Source organism: Myiozetetes cayanensis, unplaced genomic scaffold, assembly GCF_022539395.1.
Source record: "Myiozetetes cayanensis isolate MyiCay16 unplaced genomic scaffold, myiCay2020 scf5-8, whole genome shotgun sequence".
Taxonomy (NCBI): domain Eukaryota; kingdom Metazoa; phylum Chordata; class Aves; order Passeriformes; family Tyrannidae; genus Myiozetetes; species Myiozetetes cayanensis.
Window position 1 is genome coordinate 47,249,860 of NW_026087742.1, and position 15,128 is coordinate 47,264,987.

Sequence of the window (15,128 nt, forward strand, 5' to 3'; positions counted from 1 at the left end):
GAGGTAAGTTTTCTTGCATTCGGAAACTAACCTAGCCAGGACATTTCATCCCAAATGCTTTTAATGCTAGTTTTAATGCTTCCTAAAGAAGAGGAAGATTGCCTGAATCTTTCCAAGATGCATGTGTAGAAGCACGGTGCTTTAGCTGATCAAAAGACAGCTCTGTAGTGCTTTGACAAAAGAAGCTTCTCTATTAGAGGTACTGAGCCACCGCGTATGAGGTAAGTGGGTCACAAGAACAGGTCACAAGCAGAGTACAAAACCAGGCTGGCTTAGAAGGTGGAGAGGGTTCCATGTCCCTGTACTGTGGGATACAGGAACATCACTTGCTGCTGCAGCTCAGTTAGCCATGGCTTGCGTAGCAGCCAGGCTTTGAGCACAGGTGACTGAGGCATCCACAGCCACACCCGAGCTTTTGCACAGCGCTCTTGTGAAATACTTAATGTGAATAGAGAAAAAAAAATGTGTGCCACTTCTCTGAAATGCAGCATCTCTCTGCCTTTCCTATCACCAGCATGGGTGGCTTTACACAGTCTGTTTTATTCTATCAGAGGGCTACTCAGAGTACTCCTGCCTGGCTTGGCTCCACTCCGCACCTACAGCGCTGTTGGGTGGGCAGCTCACAGAGAGTGGGCTCTGCTGCCGCCACAGTGCTGGCACTCAGTATACACCAGCGTGTAGCTCTGGCACTCGCAGGCTCCCTGCTTGCTCCCCAGCAGCACAGTGTCACCTGCATGTTCATAAGGTACTTATCTGTCACTACAGATCTGAAAACAATCTCAATCCCCAATCTGATTCAGGGTGGCTTATTCCGACAACAGAACAAAAAAAATGCACTATTTTTTCTGCTGCTTCCTACTTCTCATGCCTGGATTGCATCGTGAAGTCTTTGCTCATTTTATGGAGAATTTCTTTACAGCACACAAGCTCTTTCATCTTTTCCATGATCAGAACAAGTCAGTGCACCTTTCCTATTTCAGTCTCTTTTAAACCGGGGTGAGCTGAACTTTCTATGCAAAGATTTAACCTCTCCTGAAATCCCCTGATCAGCATTTCCCTTGCTCTCTCTTTCATGTTTGAGGCATTATGAAACACTGCAAACTACACATTCTTTCATACGGAAGTTAGTAAGAATATTCAAATAATCAACTCAGTCCCAGGAGATGCGGGGTGTCTTTCCAAGTTTGAAAGCTCCTTCCTAACAGAAGCTTTGGTCTTAAAAGTCTCCTGGTTAGCAGGCAGCTGATGATACAGCTTCTCTGGAGATTGATTATACCTCCAGCCCCAGGGCACGTAGTAAAAAAGCCTGCCTGGCTCTGGGAGGTCTGAATCAGGTGCTAACACTGAACATCTGCTGGGACCTCTGCCCCCCTCTCCCCCACCCTGCTTGCATGTGCCGGGCATTGGAGCGTTCTCCATTTTACAGTTCGTGGCAACAAAAGGCCAGTTTAAGAGAGAAAGCATTGCTGACAGCGTTATCCAAAAAACCCAGACTCATTCTGCTTTAACTGCTCTCCATCCAGGACTTTAGTGAGTCCAACAGCACCATGACATGCTGAAGAGATCTGCATTATACGGCAAGCTTTGGAAACAGTTATCACCAAAGCACTCGTAGCCCCACTCAAGCGAGACAGACAGACTCTGCACGTACATTTATTACTTCATACAAGCAGATTGCATATTGTACAAAAATTACAGTGCCACCCAAGAGGGCCTTCGCAGATGTTTAGAAAACATGTAAACACAGCTTTAAAACATGGTTTTTTATGCAATTTGGGTACAACTACTGAAGCACCACTCACTGTGTGTGTGTATATATATAAATATATATGCATCCACACGTGTGCGCATGGTCTCCACACACAGATGCAGACTGAACACATTGTTGCAGCAGGCTGTGATATGCTCGTACATTGCCCTCTGAGGAATCCAACATCCTTACACAAGGGTTTCCACCAATGGGACATGAACTGGACTTACTCTGAACCAAAAGCTCATCCTTCGGGCCTTAAGCTGCTGCCACCATTGACTGCCCTTCTCAGATTGCTCCTTGCTGTACCCCACTGCTGGCTCCCCTCGAGATAATAACCCAGTCCCCCAGCCCACCTAGGTGAGTGTGCCAGCATGACTTGGTAAAGATGTAAGGGTCAGCACACAGGGCCAGATCCCTATCCTGGAAGGTCTCAGCAGAGAAAGGATGGTCTTGCTCTTCTGGGGTACCCGATCTAGCCCTGCCCAAGTCACAGGTGTAATGCTGGGGCACAACCATCATAAACATCTACTGCCTGAAAAATTCCAATTTTCTGTTCTGCAGCTGTAAAAGATGAATGGACCTGTTCAGTAAAAACATATCTGGGGTAGAAACCATCACCTTTAGAGAAAAAGACTGCAGCACCTGAATAATTCCTACTAAAGGGAATGCCCAGTACAGTGAATTTTGCTTAACAGTCAAGAGGGAAGTTTAATGCCTTAAGGTAGAAGGTTCATCAAAGAGCTAAAGACCAACATTTTTCCCAAGGGTTGTGCTTTCATGAGCAGGAAGGTCACTGCTGCTTCCAACGTGAAACTGAGCAAACTTGTATTTAGACCCTACTAAGCAGCAACTGCTGAATCCCAGCACTGCTCTTGGGCAGCTGAATGGGGTTGGTTACTGGCATTCATATCTATTCCCTTCCACATCTTGATTGTGCGGACTAGGCTCCTTGGCCAGCAATGGCCTCTCTAGTGAGAGACCCTGTAGTGCTAATCTGGCTTTGGCCACAAAAGATGTGCGTAGCTTTACTAATTTCTACTGCAGTACAACAAACAAACAAAGAATAACTGCTTCAGTCTACAGCTTCTGTAAGGAAGAAATGACAGACCATATCAATGCTTTCGAAGCTTTTTCTCTATAAAGGTCCAGTTATTCCTTGGGAGGAATCACAGAATCATAAAGGTTGGAAAAGACCTTTAAGATCATTGGAGTCCGACCGTTAACCCAGCACTGACATGCTCACCACTGAACCACGTCCCCAAATGCCACATCTACACATTTTTTAAACACTTTCAGGGATAGTGATTCTACCACTTCCCTGAGAAAAATAGGCAAGTACATAATCTAAGGTTTTTGCCTTAGTGGTCTACATGTCATCACCCAAGAGACCAGTGTGCTGAGTGTATGATATTATTGGGAACTTCCAAGAACTAGTAAAAAGGCGCAAATAAGGATATACTCCCATTCAAGAGGAGCTGCTGTTTCTTACTCCAGTTCGTCTCATCTGTCCATGCCACGAGGAGTCTCAGCAGAGAGCTGAAGGGAAGAATACCTACCAAACTGCATGGCAGTATACATCCACCAAGATGCTTCAGGCCTAGCTCACAAATTCACCAAAAATTTGAGAGCTTGCATATTCCTCTGTAAATTTCGATCATTTGACCACCCCTTCACATTCCTACCACAGGAAACCCTCATATGTCAGACTTGCAGTCTGAGTCTGTGAAAAGCTCTTATAAGTCAGTGTGACAGGACTCCAGAGACAATTTCTTATGCTAGAATTTATAACTCAACCCTTCTAATCCCTGCACTTGTTTGAGGGAAGGGAAAAAACAGTTAAGAACATAAATGAAATCGTACAGATTAGTTTCTAAATATTACCGAATCATTAATATTTATACATTTTTAAGAAATCTTCATTAAAAAAAATAAAGCATGAGCAGTTCTACAACATAAATAGGTACAAGTTCCATTGCCTAGTAAAGCTAGGAAAGAGTTCATATCTAATCAGAAGTGGAAGTTCACAGCCACGTGTTTTAAGGATAGTCTTGAGTTTTAAATACAGTCTTGAAATTAGTGTCTTTACTGTATTAAACTCTTAGTATTAAAACAATAACATTCACATTTAGATAACACAGACAAAGCATAGGATAATATACAAGCATGGAAGTGCAAGTTATAACCTAAGTCAAAGTGCCCACTGGTCAAACTTCAAAGTGTCTACTGTCAAACACATTCAAGCTATGTTCAGAGATCAAGTATAAACCAGACTGAGAGCAATCAATGCCTTTTTCTTCTCCTCTCATTTCCATCAGAAGTCATCACAGGTAAAACCACTACAGTTTGAAGTGACATCAGTTCCAAATGGGTGTACAAGAGAGGAGAGACAAGCCCATGCCTTGATGGAAAACTGATCCTCATTTCCTCTGTGTAATGCCAATTAATCCACAGGCTTTGCTCTGAATATCCAAGCACAGAGGGAGAGAATAGTAACATTGGAAGCCACATTCAAGGGAGGCAGAAGCAGCTCAACAGCAATGTAGCACTTAAGAGCAGGGTGTACAGCGAGCCCTTTTTTGTTTCTCTGGAGTCACATCCCCCAGGTGATTAATTGATTCCAGCCATGAAAGATGACTCTGAGGAAGTTAAGTAACACTAATCCTCATTTGAAAAATCAAAAGATTGCCCTCATAAGTATCATTTTTCCCTTCCTGTTTGTGTTATTTAACTATTTCAGAGATAAAATGTATTTTACAATATCAGCTCATTATTGTATTCATTCTCTTTAAAGGCAAACAGTTTAAAAGATCCTGTCACCAGAAGGGGATGGGATGAGAGCAGAGGCAGACCTTTTATTAAACCTTTAAAAAGATTTCTAACTCATTTTGCAAGTGAGAACAACAAAAGACATAAAACTCCAGCAAAGGAAAACTGTCACTGAGATTAAGCAGATCCAAACTCCGCCATCCATTTTTCATACTTCTCCAGGTCTGCAGCAGAAACAGATTTGGAGATTTTCTTCAGAGCGAGCTCAAAGTCCCCCTTGGTTACCGGCATCTGAAGCTCCTCTTTAGAAAGTGCACGAATCTCTTCTGGAGTTAAGCCATTAATACGTCGTCTCATTGCCATTAAAGATGCATCCCTGGAAATACAGGACAACGTATGGGAGCTAATTGCTAGCAGCATGTGCTGTAAGCCTATGAATTTTGATTGTATTCTTCTGCTAGAAACCACTGGCAGGAACACTTAGACATCATCTATTTACCATAGAAGCTGTGGTTCACATCTTTCTTAGCTTCCATGTTCCCAGATCACTACATTATTTCAACATAAAGAATGCACTGGCACCAAAACCCATTTAAGCATATGGTAAATGTGCAGAGATAATTAAAACTATAAAACTGAAAACCTTTTACAATGATTCATAGAGATGAAATTTTACAACTTCAGAGCAGGAAAGGGCAGGGTGGGAGACAAACTGCACTCAAAGACTTTTTTTTTAAAGTAGTCTGAATTTTTACACCCATTCCTTTTAGATTTCAACCTTCTCCCTGCAGTCAGCAAGTGTTCAGAGTGCAGCCCAGTTCAGTTGCCTGCTCACCCATAGCACCTGAATCTGTGAAGAGCAGAGCAAGAGGGATCAGACACAGCATCACCTGCCCTTGCAGTGCTGAGGCTGTTTGTGTCTGTGGCTTCTCATGCCCTGCCTGCTCTGCGACTCCTCCGCAGCTCAGATGCTGCCAGCGCGGCTCACTGGCATGGAGAACACTGCTCATTTTCTCACACCACGGCCCACAGGCAGTCTGAAATTACATTTTCTCTTGCCCCAGGTTTTTCCCAGCAAGGGATAACACAGGCCTTAGGGAGAACAGGTAATTTCATTACTACATGACACACCAAGTTTTCAAAACCAGGGAGTGATTTCACATTTTCAGAAAAGCAGCAGGGGAAGAAAAAAAAATTCCCAAGCCATGGTCTTACAGGATTAGTTTTTCTTGAGAAAGCTCTTAAGGGACATAGACTTCTTTCTGATAATTTTCTTCAAATACCTATCCTTCACCAGAAAAGATTAATTTGTTAAAAATGAAATAAATTGTGGGAACAGGGTGGTAATAAATTAAATTCTAATGCTATAAACTATCTGTATCACCCTTACACCTAGAAGATTCAGACAGTTACCAAGACTGTGCTGCACTGATGTCTGTCCAAATACGCAGTATACAGAAGCCCCAGAGAAGTATTCTGTGAAAGGAGCTTTTTACTTTAGAAAATTCCAGCTCTTAAACTAATGGGATTAAAAAAAAATAAAAATCCAAACCTGTTTTGCACTACATTAACAGATGCAGCCAACTACAGTAAATGCAGCCAACAGTAATAGGAGATTTGCTCAGATAATTTTTTTCTCTTCAGATCCAAGAAAACCACATTTCACAGGCTCCACGTGATGGTAGTACATGGTTCCAGTAAAAAGATTTGGGTCTCAAAACCAGACACTGTTAGCATGGCTTCAGCTGTAGTCGGTATTGCCTTTTATCATACAATGCAAATGATGATTTTTCATGCAGTTTTAATTACAAATTAAGGGAATGAGATACCTGCAAACATTAGTGATGTCAGCACCAGAATAGCCTTCAATCTTCTCAGCAATTTCTTCAAGGCTGATATCAGGATCCAGTTCTACTTCGCGAAGATTAATCTTAAGTAGTTCTGCTCTACCTTTTGCTAGAACATAAAGATAATTGTTTGAAAACTTGCAAGAGTTACATTAAAAGAAAATATAAACACAAATTTTTCCATGAAAAGTACAAACAAAAGAGTTCAATGTAAGAAAAGAAAACAGAGAGAACAAGGCATAGTAAAGTGTGTGATCAAATACAGTAAAGTTAAATGCAGTACATTAAAACAGCATGGTCTAGAGATATTTGTCAAAGTCATATGTCATTAAAAATGTCTGTTATGTCTCAGGTGATAAAGCATTTAGTCACATACTACCCAGAGGCACAAAAGAACAATCCTACAAATGTCTGCTTCTTCTCACATCCCTTTGAATTAACTTGCTGTTCAAGGGTTTGATTGTATATTATTCACCCAGTTTCATTAGAACCACAATGATTGTATTAACAGAGCTTCGGACAGCAAAACTGCTTAACAATAAGCTGAACTTTAAGCATATCTTTAAGCACTTCACTTTGTTAGGACCCAAGAAAGCTGCTGAAGCTCAACAGAAAACAGACTACATTAATACGGTAAACATATATTAACATATTTACAATACAAATATTCTGGTATCCCACTTTCATACCTGGACACAGTGTGCACACAGTGATAACCAGTTGTGTAAATGAGTATTTATGCAGCCAATTAACCATTTTTCTTGCAGAAGGCATATGCATATGTGCATTTGGGTACATATGTTAAGCAGCCTAAGCTTATAAGAGGGAATTCACATTTGACAGCTTAGGCCTCAGTGTTACTCTGCACAAGGGTGGTAAAAGAGGACGAATGGTTTCCTGGCTTTTACTGTACAGCAAAAATACGCCAGCTCAGCATCACTATTCCCCAAGTGACCAATTTTTATGACCTAGAAAAAAGGACAACCACAACAGAAGAAGTAGCAGTAGGAAAGGCTAAAAGTCTTAAGAAAATGTCCAATAAAAGACATGATGCTTTATTTATTGATGCTCCTAATTTTTTTTTTTTTTTTTTTTACTTTGGGGAAGGGTGGGAAAATAAAAGAAAACAGAAACCTTTTCTAAAGCTGCTGGTTTTGTGTGCTTTGCATTACTGTCAAGAGCATAGACTTATCCCTCACATACAACTGACACTAACTATAAAATGGAGATTTATTATTTACAGAGCACAACATACATATGGCATACGTGCATCAGAGAACATTCTCCTAGTCGTTGCTATGGGGTAAGGAAGACTTTGCTGTATTTTGAAAATTAAACACTACAGAATATATATTTGCATAAAATTCCACAAAATACAGGTGTATCTATGACATATCACTTTTTCAATTAAAATGCCTGACCATGTCAAATCACACAGCACAGTTATAAATGAATCATTCAGACTTGCCCAGAACAGCACAATATTCTTATTTACAGAATAGAATGCAACAGAACCTAAGATTGGAAATAAAACCGGATCACATCTCCTATGTTGTCCAGGGTGTAATACACTGTGTCAAAAAACAATCTGGTTTAATTAGAAACAAGAGGAAGAGCTGATAGGATTTTAAACTAATTGGTCATAAAGACAGGCATCCTGTTAGGAGCTGTTACTGCCTGTAAGCTGCAAAGACAAGCTGTACCATTATTAAGTGTCCTTAGACCTGCAAAACTCAATCTCAACCACTGTCACCACGAACACGCATCTTGTTATCTTGAGTGCTCATGCAGGGAGATGAGGCATCCACTGTACCAAGAAGAAAAGAAGCTATGCAAACTTCAAGTGATAGGAATCTGAAAATTAATAGGACAGGTGAATGACAGCTAGGAAAGACAATACAAGCCGAGACGTCTTCAGGCAGGAAAGCAGTCGGCCTGCTGCATTCTGAGTGACTCAAAGCACAGTAATAAAGGTGAGCAAGCAGTGATTTGCAATGAACTAAGACTGTATGTGAAAATTCATGGATCCACTTCTTTGCATTTGTCTGCAAGGGCACAGAGTTCATTTGCAATATTTGTGAACATGTCCAAAAGCTGCCTTTGATGATCACTCAAGTACTGACTGTTAAACATTAAAATAATTCCAGGCTCATTAAAACTAACGCTTTTTCAAAATATAAGAACCCAACAATGACTTGCAATGAAATGCCGCAGCTCTTTGTTTTTAAGCCCCCAAGCAAGAAGCATTTTTTTCCTTTCTCTCACTCTCTTTAAAAATAAAGGAACCCAGACAAACATTAACCCCTGAATTTCACTGCTCATCACAAAAACCATCAAGACTACTCACAAACCCATCATTCTTGCAGTAATCCCAAATTTGTCTTGCAAAGACCATTTGAAAGGAAAATGGTCATATCAAACATACCGGTGGGCAAAGGTATATAAATTCTCTTCTCCAGTCTCCGTCGGAGAGCTTCGTCGATATCCCACGGAAAATTTGTAGCAGATAATACCATAACCATCTTGGAAGGGTCATCATTTTCCAGAGCACCACCTACACCTGCAAGCACAACAAGTCAGAGCAATTTCACTCCAAAGCTCTTATTGATTGAGATGCTTGCTGAGAAACACTGCACAAACATTGTATAAGCCTGCACAAAGCTAAGCAACAGCTCCATATAGTCCTAGCATCCCTTTCCAAAGTTCTTAGTGTTCCTTCCCAAACTTTCCATAGCCTACGTGACACAAGACCATCATTATCACAGAGAGATCTTCTCTTGAGTCGGGGGAGGGTTTTCTTTGACATTACTAATAACACAGCCATATGTGAGTGTAGCCCTACTAGTCCCACTGACAGCACTACCTCTGTCAAACCTGGTCATGGTAGAAACAGGAATCACTACTCAGCTTACCAAATGAGGACTGCAAAGAAATTAACACTTTGGGGCAAAAAGTTTCTTACCCTGAGTTTACCACAATGAACATGCACATTTGAGAACATTTTAAACAGCAGTTAAACAATAGCTGCAATATAAAGGCAGTTTTCAAACCTCTAAACCATACAATATTCCTCAGATGGTCATCCCTGTTGTGTGGACCTGCATAAAACAGGTATTAAATCTGACTTAAAAGGGTAATATTAGCTGCCACCACAGAATACAGCAAAATCAGATCTCACAATGGGGTTCCACAGTTGGAGGCTCTAGCAAAAGGAAGAAATTTGTTTAAATTGAATACAAATAAAATCCCTGCATTAACCTGCACAAATCTCCATTATCTGCTTCTCCTAGAGTCCTTTAACATGAGTTTTCAATTCCCCATTAAAATAGCCATTTTAGAAAAAAAAAGCATAACACCCTTCTCAGTTATCTGCCTTTGAACACTCCAAAAATACACTGGTCTCAAGTTCTGCCTTATTTTTCCCCTATCCATTAAACTAGGTTTTCCAGATGGCTCAAGTTCTTACATTCCCACCTGTAAAGAAACAACACCCCAGCCCCAAACCCAGATGTAAGGACTCATTACCATCCATTTGCACAAGCAGCTCTGACTTGACTCTGCGACTGGCCTCGTGTTCGTCGGACGTGCCTCTGCGGCTGCAGATGGAATCTATCTCATCAATGAAGATTGTTGTTGGAGCATAAAACCGTGCCTTTGTTCAAATGAAAACATCACCATTAAGGCTGTAGCAGCAAGCACAGGCCCTCATCAGACCACAACCCAGTCCTGCTACACATATCACATATATATATTTTCCCTGCCTATCACAAGAAAAGAATTTAAGAACCTGATTTACAAACTGTCTGTCATATGCTGAAGTTTATACACTTTGAATTGTACTCTCTGGGTCAGAGGTCTTGCAGTGTTGGTTAGCTTTCCTCAGCAAACAGCTTTGCAAAGAGGAAAAGGAACACAATCTCAATACAGGCAGTTTTCATGTCCATGTTTTGTGCTGGTGAAGGGTAAGAATAAGAGACAGAAGAGGGGGTCAGTTGATCTCAATAGAGATAGGTTTTAACTGAGAATATTACAGAAGTGCAGTTAGGATCCCAAAGAGGTATCCTTTCTCTTCAGTACAGGTCCACATGGGTATGTCCTTCACGTACCCCACATGACAGACTGCACCCATGGCTTCACTGAGAGCCTTGGACCATCATGTGTTTCAGAACAGAAAGGGAACTAAAACATATATTGCTTCTAGAATAACAGTTCCAAATCTCTCCCAATTTTAAATCTACTTTCTATAGGATTGTTATCACACCACCGAATAAGTACTGAATTCCTGTCAAGGTTGCAACTCTATATTTAGTCTGGAAAATGCAATCCTCAACATGGGTGATGAACCACTTCCTTCTTAATCCTCAACAACATACCATTTGTGGAATCACTGAGATTATGTTTTCCTAATTGGTTGAGGGGGTGTCAGTTCAATGAACTCCATGCTTCCAACATGCTACTGGAAGGGCAGGAAACCAAGAGTGATGTCCTTTCTCACCTTAGTGATCCCCAGATCACATCATCGAGGACATACCATTTCAAACAAGAGGCGGACCAGCTTCTCAGACTCGCCTCTGTATTTAGACGTCAGTGTAGAGGAAGACACATTGAAGAATGTCGTTCCACATTCTGTAGCAACAGCTTTTGCTAGCATTGTTTTGCCAGTGCCAGGAGGACCAACCATCAGAACACCCTGAGAGATGAGATCAAAGGTAGTGAAAAACAAATACAGAAACTTTGCTGTTGGTACACTTCATACTACATCTCAATATGAGGCAAGATCTGGATTTGAATTGTTCAGTAGCATAATCATCATCAGTGGAAGACAAAAGGCAAAAATCCTACTCTCAAGAACAGTGTGGAAGTATTCTATCACTTCTTCTTACCACTCCACTGGAGTCAGAACCACAAAACCCAGTAACTGTTGCTGCACCTAACACCTAGGAAGCAGACGAGATTTACAGCCTTGCTCTGAATCAGAGAGAGCCTGGACTTGAACTTAGGCCTTTCACAGCTGATGAGGGGTTGCAGAGACAGATGAAAACAGTAAATTCTTTTTTTGGAACAAAGGCCCCTTCATGAAGAAAACTTCACAGAAATCAAAATACTTTTGCAGTAAGTTGTGTTTCCTCAGTTGAGCACTTTTCTGCAGAAAAAAACATTTCCCAAAAAAATGCTGACAATGTGTATGTATGAATCTGGTTGATTTTTATATTTAAGTATGCATGAGAGCATTTACCAAATACAATAATTTGTTATCTTGTTTAATCTCCCCATCTCAGCGCTCCTTGGCCATACTACTGCATCTTAGCAATTCCTGGATTAAGCATCATCCTCATCATGCTGTTGGATGACTGGATTGCACTGCTATTTCTATTTCACAGATAAGCAACTGTGGTTCATGTGGACTATCGCTCAGTCTCACAAAAGCCTAATATGAACTTCAGTGATTATTCAGAAAGCTTTAAACTAGAAAACTGAACTCCAGCTGTTAAGTCCCAGGTTGGTATCCATGTCCTCAGACTGTCATTCCATCTGTGGTCTCTGAAAGAGAAAGGTGCACACATCTCTGCAGCTCAGCACTTTACCCATCATTACACAAGCAGGTTTTTGGCTAGACACACAGTGCTCTAAGAAGTCATGTTAAGATTGTAGTATGGAGATGGGTAAGTCACTCTTGACAGTATTTCTATATACAGCCATCTTTATGGGTAGTCTTTCCAACCCTTTCAGCAGGAGTGCTTGAGAAGAACAACACACAGTTCCATGTCTGTACAGCACTAGAATGGGGCACTGTGATTTTAAGTAAATCAGTGAAAATGTGCCCAAGCAGCTTGGTTGTTTTTTTCCCCTCTGAACTGCAAGATCTTGTAACAAGCTAACAAGAGTTTCCTAAAATTGTACTGTATTGCAAGGGTAATCAAATTAGCTAGAGTTAGAATTGCACATCATAATGTGCTTTGCAATTAATAACTTACATAAAATGCCACAGCAATAAAATATCTGTTAAATGCAAGCCATATAGCAAATTAGATTTCATCTGTTCCTCACAAAAATTTACTTCAAAAAGCACAAAGAATAACACAGAAGAGATCTATAAAAACAAATCAACCGGGAATGCAATTATTCAAAAATGTACTATTCAAAAGCAATAGCCTCTCTGTACTCCATTTTCCATTAACTCTTAATACCTTTATTGCCATTTAACACTCAGCTAACGCAAGCTCAACACACATTCATCGGTAAATTAAGTTAGGAATGTTCACACGCCATCTCTACAGCTAACTGTCCAGTGCCATTCCTTAGGCTGTACAAGGTTTCCTAAGCTCCAGAGCAGCAAGCACAAAAAGTAAATGGACACTTTTGCTCCCTGTGAACATTCAGACACTCAGATTTGAGATGTTGCACAGTTATACTGATATTATAATAATATTGCAAATACAACCTCGAGTGACTAGGTGAAATTACTCAGCCTGTGATATGCAGGTCAGAGACGACTTACTGTTCTCTCTGAGTTTCAAATGTGTTTTAATATTTTAAGACAAGCTTCACCTCAATTCAAATCACACACGACCCGAGTGACACACTGTGTTAACTGCAGGACCTGGTGTACAGAGGACTAGAGACATTTTTTGGATATTGGTTCGGTCTAAAATTCTGGCTTCAGTTACACATCCTGTTCACTGCCAAAACTGAAGCCCGTCGCTTTGCACCTCCTGTGTAAGTATTACAGGGAGCGTTACCTTGCACGAGATACTGGTGGCATTATATATGTGTGTAATACAGGTGCAAAGCAGCCACACCAGGTGTAAAGCCAGGGGAAAACCAAGCTCCCTGGGGATAGAGACAATAGAAATACCGGTTAAAAAAAAATAAAAGAACTCGAGTTCTCAGCAAAACAAGACATGCATGGTTGCAAACAGAAACACATAGGATCAAGTTGCTCTTTCTCTCTGCAAACGAGGAGGCTGCCACTTACTCACTATTTAAAATCCTTGACAAACACAAAGACTTCTTTATTCTTCCTCTAAGGCTCTGTTAATCCAAAGTATTCCAATAAGAAGCTGAAATGCACCACAGGGAGTAAGTGTTTTGATGAAATCACTGCAGGGTTACTTCTTGTTGTTGTAACAATCACTAGCAGAGCAGTGGGAAGCACAGCGAGCAACCAGGCTTTCTTGGCACCAAACAGTTCAAAGAAAAAGAAAGAGCAAACCCATGGACACTCAGAAACCTATGGCTGCAACTACACAGCACTTGTGTTGAATCAGGGAAGACAGCTGGCTCCTTCAGACAGGCACCGTCCTCTGAATACAGGCAGAAACTGTGAAGGCTGTCTTGGGAATTGTTCTCAGGAGAGTCTGAACATCCAAAACCAGCTTTGGCTGCCTTTTTCCCCTGAATTATTGTCCTGAATTCCTAGGCTCAACAAATGCCTGCTGCTACGCTGATTACTGCAAGAAACAGCCATCACTTCAATACTTCTCATCCTTCTAGCACAGTCAGAGGTCAAGAGTAGGGAAAATGCATGCTGTTCTGTGTGAAAAATAAATTCATGAGAGTTACAGCTTCACAAGTCACCAGGGAAAAGGCTAACAGTGAAGACTCTTCATGGACTTGTCAGAAATCAATTTGCATTTCAGACTGAAGAGAGGAAATAATGTTAGATTTTTTTTTTTCCATGTCTACAACATGGTTTTCAGAGGTGACACTGCTCAGGAGGAAAAGATAATCTCACACAGAGATAGATTGTAACTCTTTAAAAGACCAGGCTGTTGTTCCTTTATCCACTGCCACAATACCTGGAGACAAGGCCAGAGGCACTTTTCACATTTTCTGCAGTCTGCTGAGATACCTGCCTTAAAGACAGATGACCACTACATCCTCTAAGCATGCTAACAGGTGAAAAAAAACCCATAGGAGCTCTTCTTTCCCCTAAAAGATTTTGAAGACTGGATAGACAGGACACCCATAGTCTATAAGTGTATGGATCACCTTCCTCTAAGTCAAGAAGAAAAGAGATTCAACTATTCAAAATATACTAAAATCTCACCCTGCATATGTAATCCACAATACCTTGACTCTGCCCAAGACGATAGCTCAGTTAACCTACAGGTTAACCTCAAGGCCACTGGTACTGCCCACAAGCACTCTAAATTCCAAGGTCCTGTAGCCTGGGGCTAGGTTTTCACTGACTCTAGGTTTGGGCTCCCTCCCTGCAACTCTCTAAAACCTCCATGAAGAGCCCTCAAGCAGCAATCTCCCAGTTCCTGCTGAGTCTGAGCTAAGTATAACCCATGGAAGCACATGGACCAATCAGGAAAAGACAGGACAAATGTTAATAAATGCTGCTGAACCAATGTAGGAAACCACAGAAACTACTCACACACACAATATTCCCTACACACGCCGCTGCCTTGCAGACTCTGAATAAGACAATTTGCAAGAATCTCTTTTCCCCAGTAATCCTTCTCAGTAACCAAAAAGGTCTTGAGCTGTGACTTATTATTCCCCAAACAAGTGTCAATCCATCCCACATCAGAAGTAAGATAATTTTGTTTGCTCTTTACAGAAATGCTCAGCAGCCTCCTCCCTCCTCTTCATTTTAGCTCTAAGCAAGGCCCAGATTGCGCTCACTTGTGGTCCACCAGCCTAGGCCAGTTCAGTCCTATATCCTTCCTGTTGCCCTATTTGTAACTCATTCTCCTCCTCTGACTTTCTCTCCAGCAGCAACTATGCCCAGTTGCAAATGCAACTGCAAAGCT

General features: G+C 41.1%; 1 protein-coding gene across 7 annotated transcripts in view; it reads right to left on the reverse strand.

The window, feature by feature from the left end:
- Positions 1-1,633: 1,633 nt before the first annotated feature.
- The window catches only part of KATNAL1 (katanin catalytic subunit A1 like 1), a 43,261-nt gene continuing 29,766 nt past the window's right edge, over positions 1,634-15,128 (reverse strand). For all 7 annotated transcript variants that reach the window (XM_050333995.1, XM_050333991.1, XM_050333992.1 and 4 more), the window contains 5 exons: positions 10,898-11,056; positions 9,892-10,018; positions 8,792-8,926; positions 6,349-6,475; positions 1,634-4,895 (listed from right to left, as the gene is read on the reverse strand). In XM_050333995.1, the coding sequence (XP_050189952.1) occupies positions 4,697-4,895; positions 6,349-6,475; positions 8,792-8,926; positions 9,892-10,018; positions 10,898-11,056 (747 nt within the window). In that variant the 3' untranslated portion in view covers positions 1,634-4,696. The remainder of the gene's footprint in view (positions 4,896-6,348; positions 6,476-8,791; positions 8,927-9,891; positions 10,019-10,897; positions 11,057-15,128) is intronic.